This window comes from Oncorhynchus keta, chromosome 28, assembly GCF_023373465.1.
Source record: "Oncorhynchus keta strain PuntledgeMale-10-30-2019 chromosome 28, Oket_V2, whole genome shotgun sequence".
NCBI classification, from domain to species: Eukaryota; Metazoa; Chordata; class Actinopteri; order Salmoniformes; family Salmonidae; genus Oncorhynchus; species Oncorhynchus keta.
In genome coordinates this window covers 71594118-71606899 of record NC_068448.1, presented here as the reverse complement: position 1 = coordinate 71606899, position 12782 = coordinate 71594118, and the positions used below count along the sequence as shown (strand labels likewise).

The 12782-nt window shown below is 46.4% G+C and overlaps 1 protein-coding gene across 9 annotated transcripts in view; it reads left to right on the top strand.

Moving 5' to 3' along the window:
• Nucleotides 1–12782, top strand: part of LOC118397907 (receptor-type tyrosine-protein phosphatase mu-like) — a 344875-nt gene that overhangs the window by 305050 nt on the left and 27043 nt on the right. For all 9 annotated transcript variants that reach the window (XM_052483784.1, XM_052483786.1, XM_052483782.1 and 6 more), the window contains 4 exons: nucleotides 1389–1486; nucleotides 9165–9281; nucleotides 10006–10160; nucleotides 11258–11393. In XM_052483784.1, coding sequence (XP_052339744.1) covers nucleotides 1389–1486; nucleotides 9165–9281; nucleotides 10006–10160; nucleotides 11258–11393 — 506 coding nt within the window. The remainder of the gene's footprint in view (nucleotides 1–1388; nucleotides 1487–9164; nucleotides 9282–10005; nucleotides 10161–11257; nucleotides 11394–12782) is intronic.

The window sequence follows — 12782 nt, the reverse complement described above, 5'->3', positions numbered from 1 at the left end:
TTGTGTTGGCGCGTGTGTCTGTGTGTGCAGACTTAGATCCAGGCATTAGTTGATTCCCCTGTCAACAGTGATCAGAATGCACAGGCACACAGCACCTGTGTTCCGTTTTGATCAGGTTCAACTGGGGAAAAACAAGGTGTTAATCAACCTGTGTACTTTTCATGCTCAGAAAGCAAGCAAGCAATGGACAAATGTAAGGGATGTGATGAGCATTAAATCAGTATGACAATAACCTGGTCTAAGACGTGGGTGATGAGACAACAAATGAGTTGCAGGTCTGACAGCAATACTGACAATACTTGAGTGGAAAAAAACACTTGCGTTGGTGTCATTGATAACATACATGCCTTCAGAAGGTATTCACATCCCTTGACTTTTCACACATTTTGATTTTACAGCCTGAGTTTAAAATGGATTCAATTGAGATGTTGTGTCATTGGCCTACACACAATACCCCATAATGTCAAAGTGGAATTATGTTTTTTGAAATTGTTAATAATCAATTAAAAATGAAAAGCTGAAATGTCTTGAGTCAATAAGTATTCAACCCCTTTGTTATGGCAAGCCTAAATAAGTTCAGGAGCAAAAAATGTGCTTAACAAGTCAAAAGTTGCATGGACTCCCTCTGTGTGCAATACTAGTGTTTAACATGGTTTTTGAATGACTACCTCATCTCTGTACCCCACACATGCAATTATCTGTAAGGTCCCTCAGTTGAGGAGTGAATTTCCAACACAGATTCAACCACAAAGACCTGGGAGGTTTTCCAATGCCTCACAAAGATGGGCACCCATTGGTAGATGGGTAAAAATAAATGTAAAAAATCTTCCATGAGCATGGTGAAGTTATTTATTACACTTTGGATGGTGTATCAATGGGACGGAAGGAAACCGCTCAGGGATTTCACCATGAGGCCAATGATGACTATAAAACAGTTAGTTTAATTAGCTGTGATAGGAGACATTGTAGTTACTCCACAATTACTACCCTAAATGGCAGAGTGACAATAAGGAAGCCTGTAGAGAATAAAAAAATAAAAGACATGCATCCTGTTTTCAATAAGGCACCAAAATATAACTGGAAAAAATGTGGCAAAGAAATTAATACAAAGCATTATTTTTGAGGTAAATCCAACACATCACTGAATACTTCATATTTTCCAGCTCTGTTGTGTTATGGATATGCTTGTCATCGGCAAAGACTAGGGAGGAAAATCCACCTTTCAGCAGGACTATAACCTAAAACATCGCACTTTGTAACACAACAACATGTGGGAAAGGGGGTTTGAATACTTTCTGAAGGCACTGTAGATAACATTGCTATCAGTATGGTCACAAAGGGCTTCACGTACACTCAACCTCTCCCTCCCATTCTCTTTCTCTCCTCAGGGCCCATGCAGGAGACTGTCTACGACTTCTGGAGGATGGTGTGGCAGGAGAACACGGCAACTATTGTCATGGTGACCAACCTGGTGGAGGTGGGGAGGGTGAGTACCATGAGACCCCAGCCACACACACACACACACACTCAGTACTGGTACATTTTTGTTGATTCAGCCAATAAAGAAATGAAAGAAACCAAATGGCCATATTCCATCTAGTGGATGACAGAAACCCTGGGCCTGACATTATTCCAGCTAGTGGATGACAGAAACCCTGGGCCTGACATTATTCCAGCTAGTGGATGACAGAAACCCTGGGCCTGACATTATTCCAGCTAGTGGATTACAGAAACCCTGGGCCTGACATTATTCCAGCTAGTGGATTACAGAAACCCTGGGCCTGACATTATTCCAGCTAGTGGATGACAGAAACCCTGGGCCTGACATTATTCTAGCTAGTGGATGACAGAAACCCTGGGCCTGACATTATTCCAGCTAGTGGATGACAGAAACCCTGGGCCTGACATTATTCCAGCTAGTGGATGACAGAAACCCTGGGCCTGACATTATTCCATCTAGTGGATTACAGAAACCCTGGGCGTGACATTATTCCATCTAGTGGATTACAGAAACCCTGGGCCTGACATTATTCCAGCTAGTGGATTACAGAAACCCTGGGCCTGACATTATTCCAGCTAGTGGATTACAGAAACCCTGGGCCTGACATTATTCCAGCTAGTGGATGACAGAAACCCTGGGCCTGACATTATTCCAGCTAGAGGATTACATAAACCCTGGGCCTGACATTATTCCAGCTAGAGGATTACCCCTGGGCCTGACATTATTCCAGCTAGAGGATTACAGAAACCCTGGGCCTGACATTATTCCAGCTAGAGGATTACAGAAACCCTGGGCCTGACATTATTCCAGCTAGAGGATTACAGAAACCCTGGGCCTGACATTATTCCAGCTAGTGGATTACAGAAACCCTGGGCCTGACATTATTCCAGCTGGGCCTGAGAGGATTACAGAAACCCTGGGCCTGACATTATTCCAGCTAGAGGATTACAGAAACCCTGGGCCTGACATTATTCCAGCTAGTGGATTACAGAAACCCTGGGCCTGACATTATTCCAGCTAGTGGATTACAGAAACCCTGGGCCTGACATTATTCCATCTAGTGGATTACATAAACCCTGGGCCTGACATTATTCCAGCTAGAGGATTACAGAAACCCTGGGCCTGACATTATTCCATCTGGTGGATTACGGAAACCCTGGGCCTGACATTATTCCATCTAGTGGATTACAGAAACCCTGGGCCTGACATTATTCCAGCTAGTGGATGACAGAAACCCTGGGCCTGACATTATTCCAGCTAGAGGACTACATAAACCCTGGGCCTGACATTATTCCAGCTAGAGGATTACAGAAACCCTGGGCCTGACATTATTCCAGCTAGTGGATTACAGAAACCCTGGGCCTGACATTATTCCAGCTAGAGGATTACAGAAACCCTGGGCCTGACATTATTCCAGCTAGAGGATTACAGAAACCCTGGGCCTGACATTATTCCAGCTAGTGGATTACAGAAACCCTGGGCCTGACATTATTCCAGCTAGTGGATTACAGAAACCCTGGGCCTGACATTATTCCAGCTAGTGGATTACATAAACCCTGGGCCTGACATTATTCCAGCTAGAGGATTACAGAAACCCTGGGCCTGACATTATTCCATCTGGTGGATTACAGAAACCCTGGGCCTGACATTATTCCAGCTAGAGGATTACAGAAACCCTGGGCCTGACATTATTCCAGCTAGAGGATTACAGAAACCCTGGGCCTGACATTATTCCAGCTAGAGGATTACAGAAACCCTGGGCCTGACATTATTCCAGCTAGTGGATTACAGAAACCCTGGGCCTGACATTATTCCAGCTAGTGGATTACAGAAACCCTGGGCCTGACATTATTCCATCTAGTGGATTACATAAACCCTGGGCCTGACATTATTCCAGCTAGAGGATTACAGAAACCCTGGGCCTGACATTATTCCATCTGGTGGATTACGGAAACCCTGGGCCTGACATTATTCCATCTAGTGGATTACAGAAACCCTGGGCCTGACATTATTCCAGCTAGTGGATTACAGAAACCCTGGGCCTGACATTATTCCAGCTAGAGGACTACATAAACCCTGGGCCTGACATTATTCCAGCTAGTGGATTACAGAAACCCTGGGCCTGACATTATTCCAGCTAGTGGATTACAGAAACCCTGGGCCTGACATTATTCCAGCTAGAGGATTACAGAAACCCTGGGCCTGACATTATTCCAGCTAGTGGATTACAGAAACCCTGGGCCTGACATTATTCCAGCTAGTGGATTACAGAAACCCTGGGCCTGACATTATTCCAGCTAGTGGATTACAGAAACCCTGGGCCTGACATTATTCCAGCTAGTGGATTACATAAACCCTGGGCCTGACATTATTCCAGCTAGAGGATTACAGAAACCCTGGGCCTGACATTATTCCAGCTAGTGGATTACAGAAACCCTGGGCCTGACATTATTCCAGCTAGTGGATTACAGAAACCCTGGGCCTGACATTATTCCAGCTAGAGGATTACAGAAACCCTGGGCCTGACATTATTCCAGCTAGAGGATTACATAAACCCTGGGCCTGACATTTTATATCCACTGGAGACTCTAGGCAATGTCCCGTGTGGATGCAGACCTTGTTCAAACCTATTAACAATTGTCTAAGCCTTGAGAGGCATGATCAGAGAGTGATCTGAACTGTTAGTGGAATAATCTCTCTAAAGCGGTCAAACCCATAACACCACACACACACACTGACAGAGAGGACATGCCTAACCTGTCTGTGGCTCGTTTAAGAGCCCCAACACCCAGTGGCACCATATCGCATCAGCAAAAGAGGATCCGTGATGCACGTCCCCAGAGAGTTAGCCAAGCGGTTGAATCCTCCACTGAGCAGGGCCACCACCTAGCAGAGCCACCACCTGGTGCCATTGTTTTAACCCCTCAGCCCTGGCCATCCCATCTCACCCCCTGTTGAGTCTCCATTCTCCAGACCCCTTCAGTGGGCTGACAGGAGGCAGGAAGGGAGCACAGTGTTAGTCTCTTCCGCCATAATAATAAAAACCACTCGCTCCACGGCCATCACCATCTGCTAGGCTGCTTCACCGCTGATGAACTCTGGGAAATCCCTTCTCCCAGGCTCCTGTCGCTCGCTTTCATGCCAAGCTGTTTAGTTTTTATATCCATCCAGACTCTTTTCTGTTTTTACTTTGCGGTGGAGGGATGACGGAGAAAGTAACACAACCCCAGAGGATGTGTTTGTAACTGGCGCAGGCAGCCACGCACCCAAAGCAGGCAGCCACGCACCCAAAGCAGGCAGCCGCGCACCCAAAGCAGGCAACCAGGACTTAATCTAGACGATGCTCCTAAGAGATTAGCTAGCAGCAGTGTCAGGGAGATCTGAGAGGCTGGAGGATCTGGACTTGAGCTCCATACTGTTTATTATGATAGTGTCACTGGATACCCAACCTCATTTCACTGATAATCAGGGCTGAAGCTACAGTCAGCTCCACAGGGATCCCCCTTTATTTACCCTGTCATATGGCGACGAGGTGTCTAGTAAGATACGGATAGATAGCTAATCGTATTACCATGTCATCCTCCCAGTCTTTTAGTGTGAACCTTAAAACATAGACTATGTGACACTATGTGACCAAAAATGGTGCTCCTTCTTACCCTGTTGAACCTCTCATATCACAGATCATCTACGTCATCCCACTTCCTCTCAGAACAGTCGCATGCTACGCTCTGAGGTCCCCACATGCTTTACTCAGTGTGGGGCCTCTAAGGAAACTTCTAAGAAAGCCGTTTTAGGAAACGTATAGGATCATCTTAAAATGTTCTCCAACGACGTTGAGATTCCTCTCAAAGGCTATACCAGGAAACAGTGTGTAATAGGAGCTGATGAGGGCCTGCGGAAGCATATTCATGCCACCTACTTAAGAAAATGGCTTCCATGACCTGAATGGAGAACTATACCAACTAAATTTAATTTGAGCAGCCCAGTACTGTAGAGACGTGCTATACAAAACTACAGTACACTATCATAAACCATGTATTACAATCGATTATGCTTGTTCTCAACTGGTCTACCTGGTTAAATAAAATACAAATGCTCAAAACAAACCATTAAAATGGTTTATCTCAATGGTGCTTCCATCGTTCTGTAACAAACAAGTAACTTGCTAATGTGTGAGTGAGGAAAAGTAGGGTGTGTGTGGGTGGGGACACTCAGAGTTATGTTGTATCACTCTCTCCATGATCAACACTGTCACAGAAGAACGAAAGAAAAACATTTCCCAGTGCCACCGCCATTTGAGAAAACAGATATCCTTATCACAGTTATACAGTCCTTTCTGGTCCTCTCCAGAGAAGCAACCAGCGACGATAACTATGGTGGAGCTTCCGGGAAAAAATATACATTTAAACACAATTATATCACCAATTAGAATAATTACCAGTATCAGGGAGGGAGGGAACAGAGGACAGAGACAGATGAAGAGAAGGAGAAATGCAGAGGATAAGGATGATCCAGAGAGTGAGAAGATGAGACTGGTGACAGGAGAGGACGAAGGGAGTGAGGGAGGGAGGGAGAAGGAGAGAGAGAAGATGAGGCTGGTGACAGGAGAGGAGGGAGGGAAGGAGAAGGAGAGAGAAGATGAGGCTGGTGACAGGAGAGGACGAAGGGAGTGAGGGAGGGAACAGAGTGAGGGAGGGAGAAGGAGAGAGAGAGAGATGAGGCTGGTGACAGGAGAGGACGAAGGGAGTGAGGGAGGGAACAGAGTGAGGGAGGGAGAAGGAGAGAGAGAGATGAGGCTGGTGACAGGAGAGGACAAAGGGAGTGAGTGAGGGAGGGAACAGAGTGAGGGAGAAGAGGAGAGAAAAGATGAGGCTGGTGACAGAGGACAGAGGGAGGGAGGGAGGGAGTGAGTGAGTGAGAAGGAGAGAGAAGGAGAGAGAAGATGAGGCTGGTGACAGAGGACTGAGGGAGGGAGTGAGTGAGAAGGAGGGATAGTGTCAGAAAAATGAAATGAAAGATCATGACAGTGTATCAATATGAAAAAGAAACAAAGGCTTGAGCTGGTTTTAATTGATCAATGGTGAATTCTGAAGTAACTGTACTACTGTATATAATAGAGACAATAAGCCTCTTGCTGTGTAGGATGGGCCAGAAAAGTGAGGTGACACTCTCACAGAATTTGCACTGTGTGACTTCTAGTGTCCCCTTAGAGTTCACAACCTCTTAATGAAGAAAGAGCCCAGTGGTGCAGTATGGGTAATTAGAGCGGGGAAATTGAGCACCTGCCCATACACAGAGGAGGGCTGTCTGCCTGCCGCAATCTGAGACACCGTCAAGATCTTACTCATTGGTTGCATCTCAAATGGTACACTTTTCCCTTTGTAGTACACTACTTCTGGCCAGGGCCAAAGTAATGCACTATACAGGGACTATGCTCTCAAAAGTAGTGCACTATACAGGGAATATGCTCTCAAAAGTAGTGCACTATACAGGGAATATGCTCTCAAAAGTAGTGCACTATACAGGGAATATGCTCTCAAAAGTAGTGCACTATACAGGGAATATGCTCTCAAAAGTAGTGCACTATACAGGGAATATGCTCTCAAAAGTAGGGCACTTTACAGAGAATATGGTGCCAAAAGTAGTGCACTATACAGGGAATATGTTCTCAAAAGTAGGGCACTATACAGGGAATATGGTGCCAAAAGTAGTGCACTATACAGGGAATATGGTGCCAAAAGTAGTGCACTATACAGGGAATATGGTGCCAAAAGTAGTGCACTATACAGGGAATATGGTGCCAAAAGTAGTGCACTATACAGAGAATATGGTGCCAAAAGTAGTGCACTATACAGGGAATATGGTGCCAAAAGTAGTGCACTATACAGGGAATATGCTCTCAAAAGTAGTGCACTATACAGGGAATATGGTGCTCAAAAGTAGGGCACTATACAGAGAATATGGTGCCAAAAGTAGGGCACTATACAGGGAATATGGTGCCAAAAGTAGTGCACTATACAGGGAATATGGTGCCAAAAGTAGTGCACTATACAGGGAATATGGTGCCAAAAGTAGTGCACTATACAGGGAATATGCTCTCAAAAGTAGGGCACTATACAGGGAATATGCTCTCAAAAGTAGTGCACTATACAGGGAATATGGTGCCAAAAGTAGGGCACTATACAGGGAATATGCTCTCAAAAGTAGTGCACTATACAGGGAATATGGTGCCAAAAGTAGTGCACTATACAGGGAATATGGTGCCAAAAGTAGGGCACTATACAGGGAATATGGTGCCAAAAGTAGGGCACTATACAGGGAATATGGTGCCAAAAGTAGGGCACTATACAGGGAATATGGTGCCAAAAGTAGGGCACTATACAGGGAATATGGTGCCAAAAGTAGTGCACTATATAGGGAATATGGTGCCAAAAGTAGTGCACTATATAGGGAATATGGTGCCAAAAGTAGGGCACTATACAGGGAATATGGTGCCAAAAGTAGTGCACTATACAGGGAATATGCTCTCAAAAGTAGGGCACTATACAGGGAATATGCTCTCAAAAGTAGTGCGCTATACAGGGAATATGGTGCCAAAAGTAGGGCACTATACAGGGAATATGCTCTCAAAAGTAGGGCACTATACAGGGAATATGCTCTCAAAAGTAGTGCACTATACAGGGAATAGGGTGCCAAAAGTAGGGCACTATACAGGGAATATGCTCTCAAAAGTAGTGCGCTATACAGGGAATATGGTGCCAAAAGTAGTGCACTATACAGGGAATATGCTCTCAAAAGTAGGGCACTATACAGGGAATATGCTCTCAAAAGTAGGGCACTATACAGGGAATAGGGTGCCAAAAGTAGTGCGCTATACAGGGAATATGCTCTCAAAAGTAGGGCACTATACAGGGAATATGCTCTCAAAAGTAGTGCACTATACAGGGAATAGGGTGCCAAAAGTAGTGCACTATACAGGGAATATGCTCTCAAAAGTAGTGCACTATACAGGGAATATGGTGCCAAAAGTAGTGCACTATACAGGGAATATGGTGCCAAAAGTAGTGCACTATACAGGGAATATGGTGCCAAAAGTAGGGCACTATACAGGGAATATGGTGCCAAAAGTAGTGCGCTATACAGGGAATATGGTGCCAAAAGTAGTGCACTATACAGGGAATATGGTGCCAAAAGTAGGGCACTATACAGGGAATATGGTGCCGAAAGTAGTGCGCTATACAGGGAATATGGTGCCAAAAGTAGTGCGCTATACAGCGAATAGGGTGCCGTTTCAGACACACACCACAAGTGGTTGTTCTCTAAAAGCATTGGGACGTCTGTGTTTTGTGTTTTTAACATTAGTCCTCCAGGTTGCCCAGAATTCACTGAGAGCATAATTATGTTCTGAAACTTAAAGAAGAAAAGAGTATAAGACCATTGAGTTGACTCACAACAACAGCATATCAAACAATGTCCACAATAGACACCTTCCTTCAGTAGCATGCACACACTCATCCCAAGAACATCTCAGGCAGGTTTCCACCTTGAAGGAAGTTATTTCACCATGGGTGCGCGTGCTGGAGCGTGTGTGTATTGTGGACAGAGGTTGTTGACAAGCCTCTACTGCGGTCAGGTCATCCCATTACACCCTGTGTCCCCTCAGGTGAAGTGCTGTAAGTACTGGCCTGACGACACTGAAATCTACAGGGACATGAAGGTGACCCTCATCGAGACACAGCTGCTGTCAGAGTACGTCATCAGGACCTTCGCTGTGGAAAAGGTAGGGACACTCCACTTGATCATGATAGTGGAAGTCAATCATTGCGTTGTATTATAGTGTAGTGTTTAGCATGTATTGTGCCTAGGTTTGACAGATCGTCAAGTTGTACCGGGTGTGTCTTACTCCTTGCACCCACCTAGGCAATGCCCAGCTACCAACTACTTTACTGAGTGTTCCTAGTGGCGTCCTCCGTAATAGGCCCATCTGTCTTTAAGAATGCCTGTCTGTCGGTCTAATCATTTTTAGTGTTTATCATCCTATTGTACTCCAGGCTGCTACCAGGCCTTTCCACTCTATTCCCCTGAGCTGTGAATATTTCCCCTGGGGTGTGTGTGTGTGTGTGTGGCGTGCATGCTCAAGGCTCTGACAGGTGTCCGCCCTGCCGTCTGTATTCAGCCTGCTTGCTGTGTGTGTGAATCATCACTGGTCTCCAGCTGTTCTTCTCCTGTTTCAATCCCCCCCAGAGATGGGCTTTGTCATCAGTGTCCCTGTCTCCCTGTTCTGCTCAAGAACAAGATCAAAATGCTGCTTAGGAGGAAGGGGGAGAGAGGGAGATAGGAGAGAGATGGGTCTGTTTGGGGAGTGGGTAGACCTCAGCTGCAGTCCTCATTGTTAGCCACCCTCTGTGTGCATGCCTGGTGTGTGTCACAACAAGACCTCTCAACAGTTTGTTACTTGTGAATCCAAATGAAGTATTCAACTGTGTTTTCTCTTGTCTCTCCAGAGGGGAGCCCATGAGATCCGGGAGATCCGTCAGTTCCACTTCACTGGCTGGCCAGACCACGGTGTACCCTACCACACCACCGGCCTGCTGGGCTTCGTACGCAGGGTGAAGTCGAAGACCCCTGCCAATTCCGGGCCCATGGTGGTCCACTGCAGGTCACAGACTCACACACTCACTCTGTCTGGCTGGTTGGCTGGCTGGTTAACTGGTTGACTGGTTAACTGGTTAAATGGTTGGCTGGCTGGTTAACTGGTTGGTTGGTTGGTTGGCTGACTGACTGGTTAAATGGTTGGTTGGTTAACTGGTTGGTTGGCTGGCTGGTTAACTGGTTGGTTGGCCGGCTGGTTAACTGGTTGGTTGGCTGTCTGGCTGGTTAACTGGTTGGCTGGCTGGTTAACTGGTTGGTTGGCTGGCTGGCTGGTTAACTGGTTGGTTGGCTCCCCAGTTGGCTGGTTAACTGGTTGGTTGGCTGGCTGGTTAACTGGTTGGCTGGCTCCCCAGTTGGCTGGTTAACTGGTTGGTTGGCTGGCTGGTTAACTGGGTGGCTGGCTCCCCAGTTGGCTGCTTAGCTGGTTGGTTGGCTCCCCAGTTGGCTGGTTAAATGGTTGGTTGACTCCCCAGTTGGCTGGTTTACTGGTTGGTTGGTTGGCTGGCTGGTTAACTGGTTGGCTGGCTCCCCAGTTGGCTGGTTAACTGGTTGGTTGGCTGGCTGGTTAACTGGTTGGCTGGCTCCCCAGTTGGCTGGTTAACTGGTTGGTTGGCTGGCTGGTTAAGTGGTTGGCTGGCTCCCCAGTTGGCTGGTTAACTGGTTGGTTGGCTGGCTGGTTAACTGGTTGGCTGGCTCCCCAGTTGGCTGGTTAACTGGTTGGTTGGCTGGCTGGTTAACTGGTTGGCTGGATCCCCAGTTGGCTGGTTAACTGGTTGGTTGGATCCCCAGTTGGCTGGTTAACTGGTTGGTTGGCTCCCCAGTTGGCTGGTTAACTGGTTGGCTGGCTCTGTCTCTTTTGCTCTCCCCTCCATTTGGTATGACTCAGAAAGACATAGCTAATAGATACTAATACCAAGTCAACAGCCACACTAAATAAAGTGGATCTGCTATTGTCTGTCACACCCATAGCTGTTTGGACTGTCATGCATGTCTCGCCCTGATGTTTTCCATACAAATAGTCCCAGATATTTTGGCAACCAGGGCTTTGCTATAAAGAGTGTTCCCACATGTGCTTTGGTTCTCACGCTGTGTCTGTGTTCCCAGTGCTGGGGCGGGAAGGACTGGCTGTTTCATCGTGATTGACATCATGCTCGACATGGCGGAGAGAGAGGGTGTGGTCGACATCTACAACTGTGTGAGAGAGCTGCGCTCACGAAGAGTTAACATGGTCCAGACAGAGGTAAGAATGACATTGTCCTCGCTTGAACCCAAACACACAGGACCAAAATGGAAGTCTTTTGACTTTTGTGTATATAATCCTCGGTAGTATTGGTATACGTCTGTTTCCTGGTGTCGCATTTTTACGTATTTTAAATTGTTTAAGCTTTAGATGCGGTTTAGCAAATGACTTGACCCAAATACACTACTTTTTGTCTTGATATATTTAGAACTAGCTTATTACTAGCCACCCATTCTAAAAGTGACTGCAGTTGTTTAAGTGTTGCAGTGATTTCCCTTGCTGTGGTAGCTGACGTGTATAACGTTGAGTCATCAGTGTACATAGACACACAGGCTTTACTCAATGCTGCTGGTAGTCATTAGTAAAAATGTAAATGTATGCAAGTCGGAATTAGTTTTTCATTGTTTGATTTAATTTCCATTATTTTAATATATATAAACTGAAAAATATATAGCTGCAAAGCAACTACACAAGTTTTCTTGGAGGACATACAGAATGGTAGAAATGACATTGTTCTCCCCAGTATACAAAAGGCCAGTTCGTGTCTTATCATAATAGTTCACTGTATTTTGGTGACAACCGTATGGCCTGCAAATCCCTTTCACCTTCAACTCCACATCCAAGGACAAGAGGGTGACGTCAGTCACCTAACCTGGAAACACTGACCCTCCACTCCCAGGTTGAGACGTTTCATGTCATATAATAAATTATTTACGTCAAGCCTGGGGCCTTTTCCCCTGAGAAGACGAGCGGGAGAGGGAGACAGGGAAAGAGAGAGTAAGTGTGGAAGTATTGACAGAGGGGAGGTCAATGGGAGTGGTCACTGTGGAGGTGACACAAACTGTGTCCCAAATGACACCTTATGGGCTTTGGGCAGAAGTAGTGCACTACTTAGAGTATCAAGTGCCTTTTGGGATGCAGCACAGTCTTAGGAAACAACAAGAGACGAGGTGAGAGACAGACAGACGGGGTGAGAGACAGGCAGACGGGGTGAGAGACAGACAGACGGGGTGAGAGACAGACAGACGGGGTGAGAGACAGACAGACGGGGTGAGAGACAGACAGACTGGGGTGACTGAGACAGACAGACGGGGTGAGAGACAGACAGACGGGGTGAGAGACAGACAGACGGGGTGAGAGACAGACAGACAGGGTGAGGACAGACAAAAGACAGACAGTGAGAGACAGACAGGTTTTGGTGATATAGACAGACGGGGTGAGAGACAGACAGACTGGGGTGAAAGAGACAGACAGACATTTTGAGAGACAGACAGACGGGGTTAAATTGACAGACGGGGTTTAGATGACAGACGGTTGGTGGTTAAGAGACAGACAGACTGGGGTGAACTGAGAGACTTGACAGACAGATGGGGTTAAAGAACTAGCAGA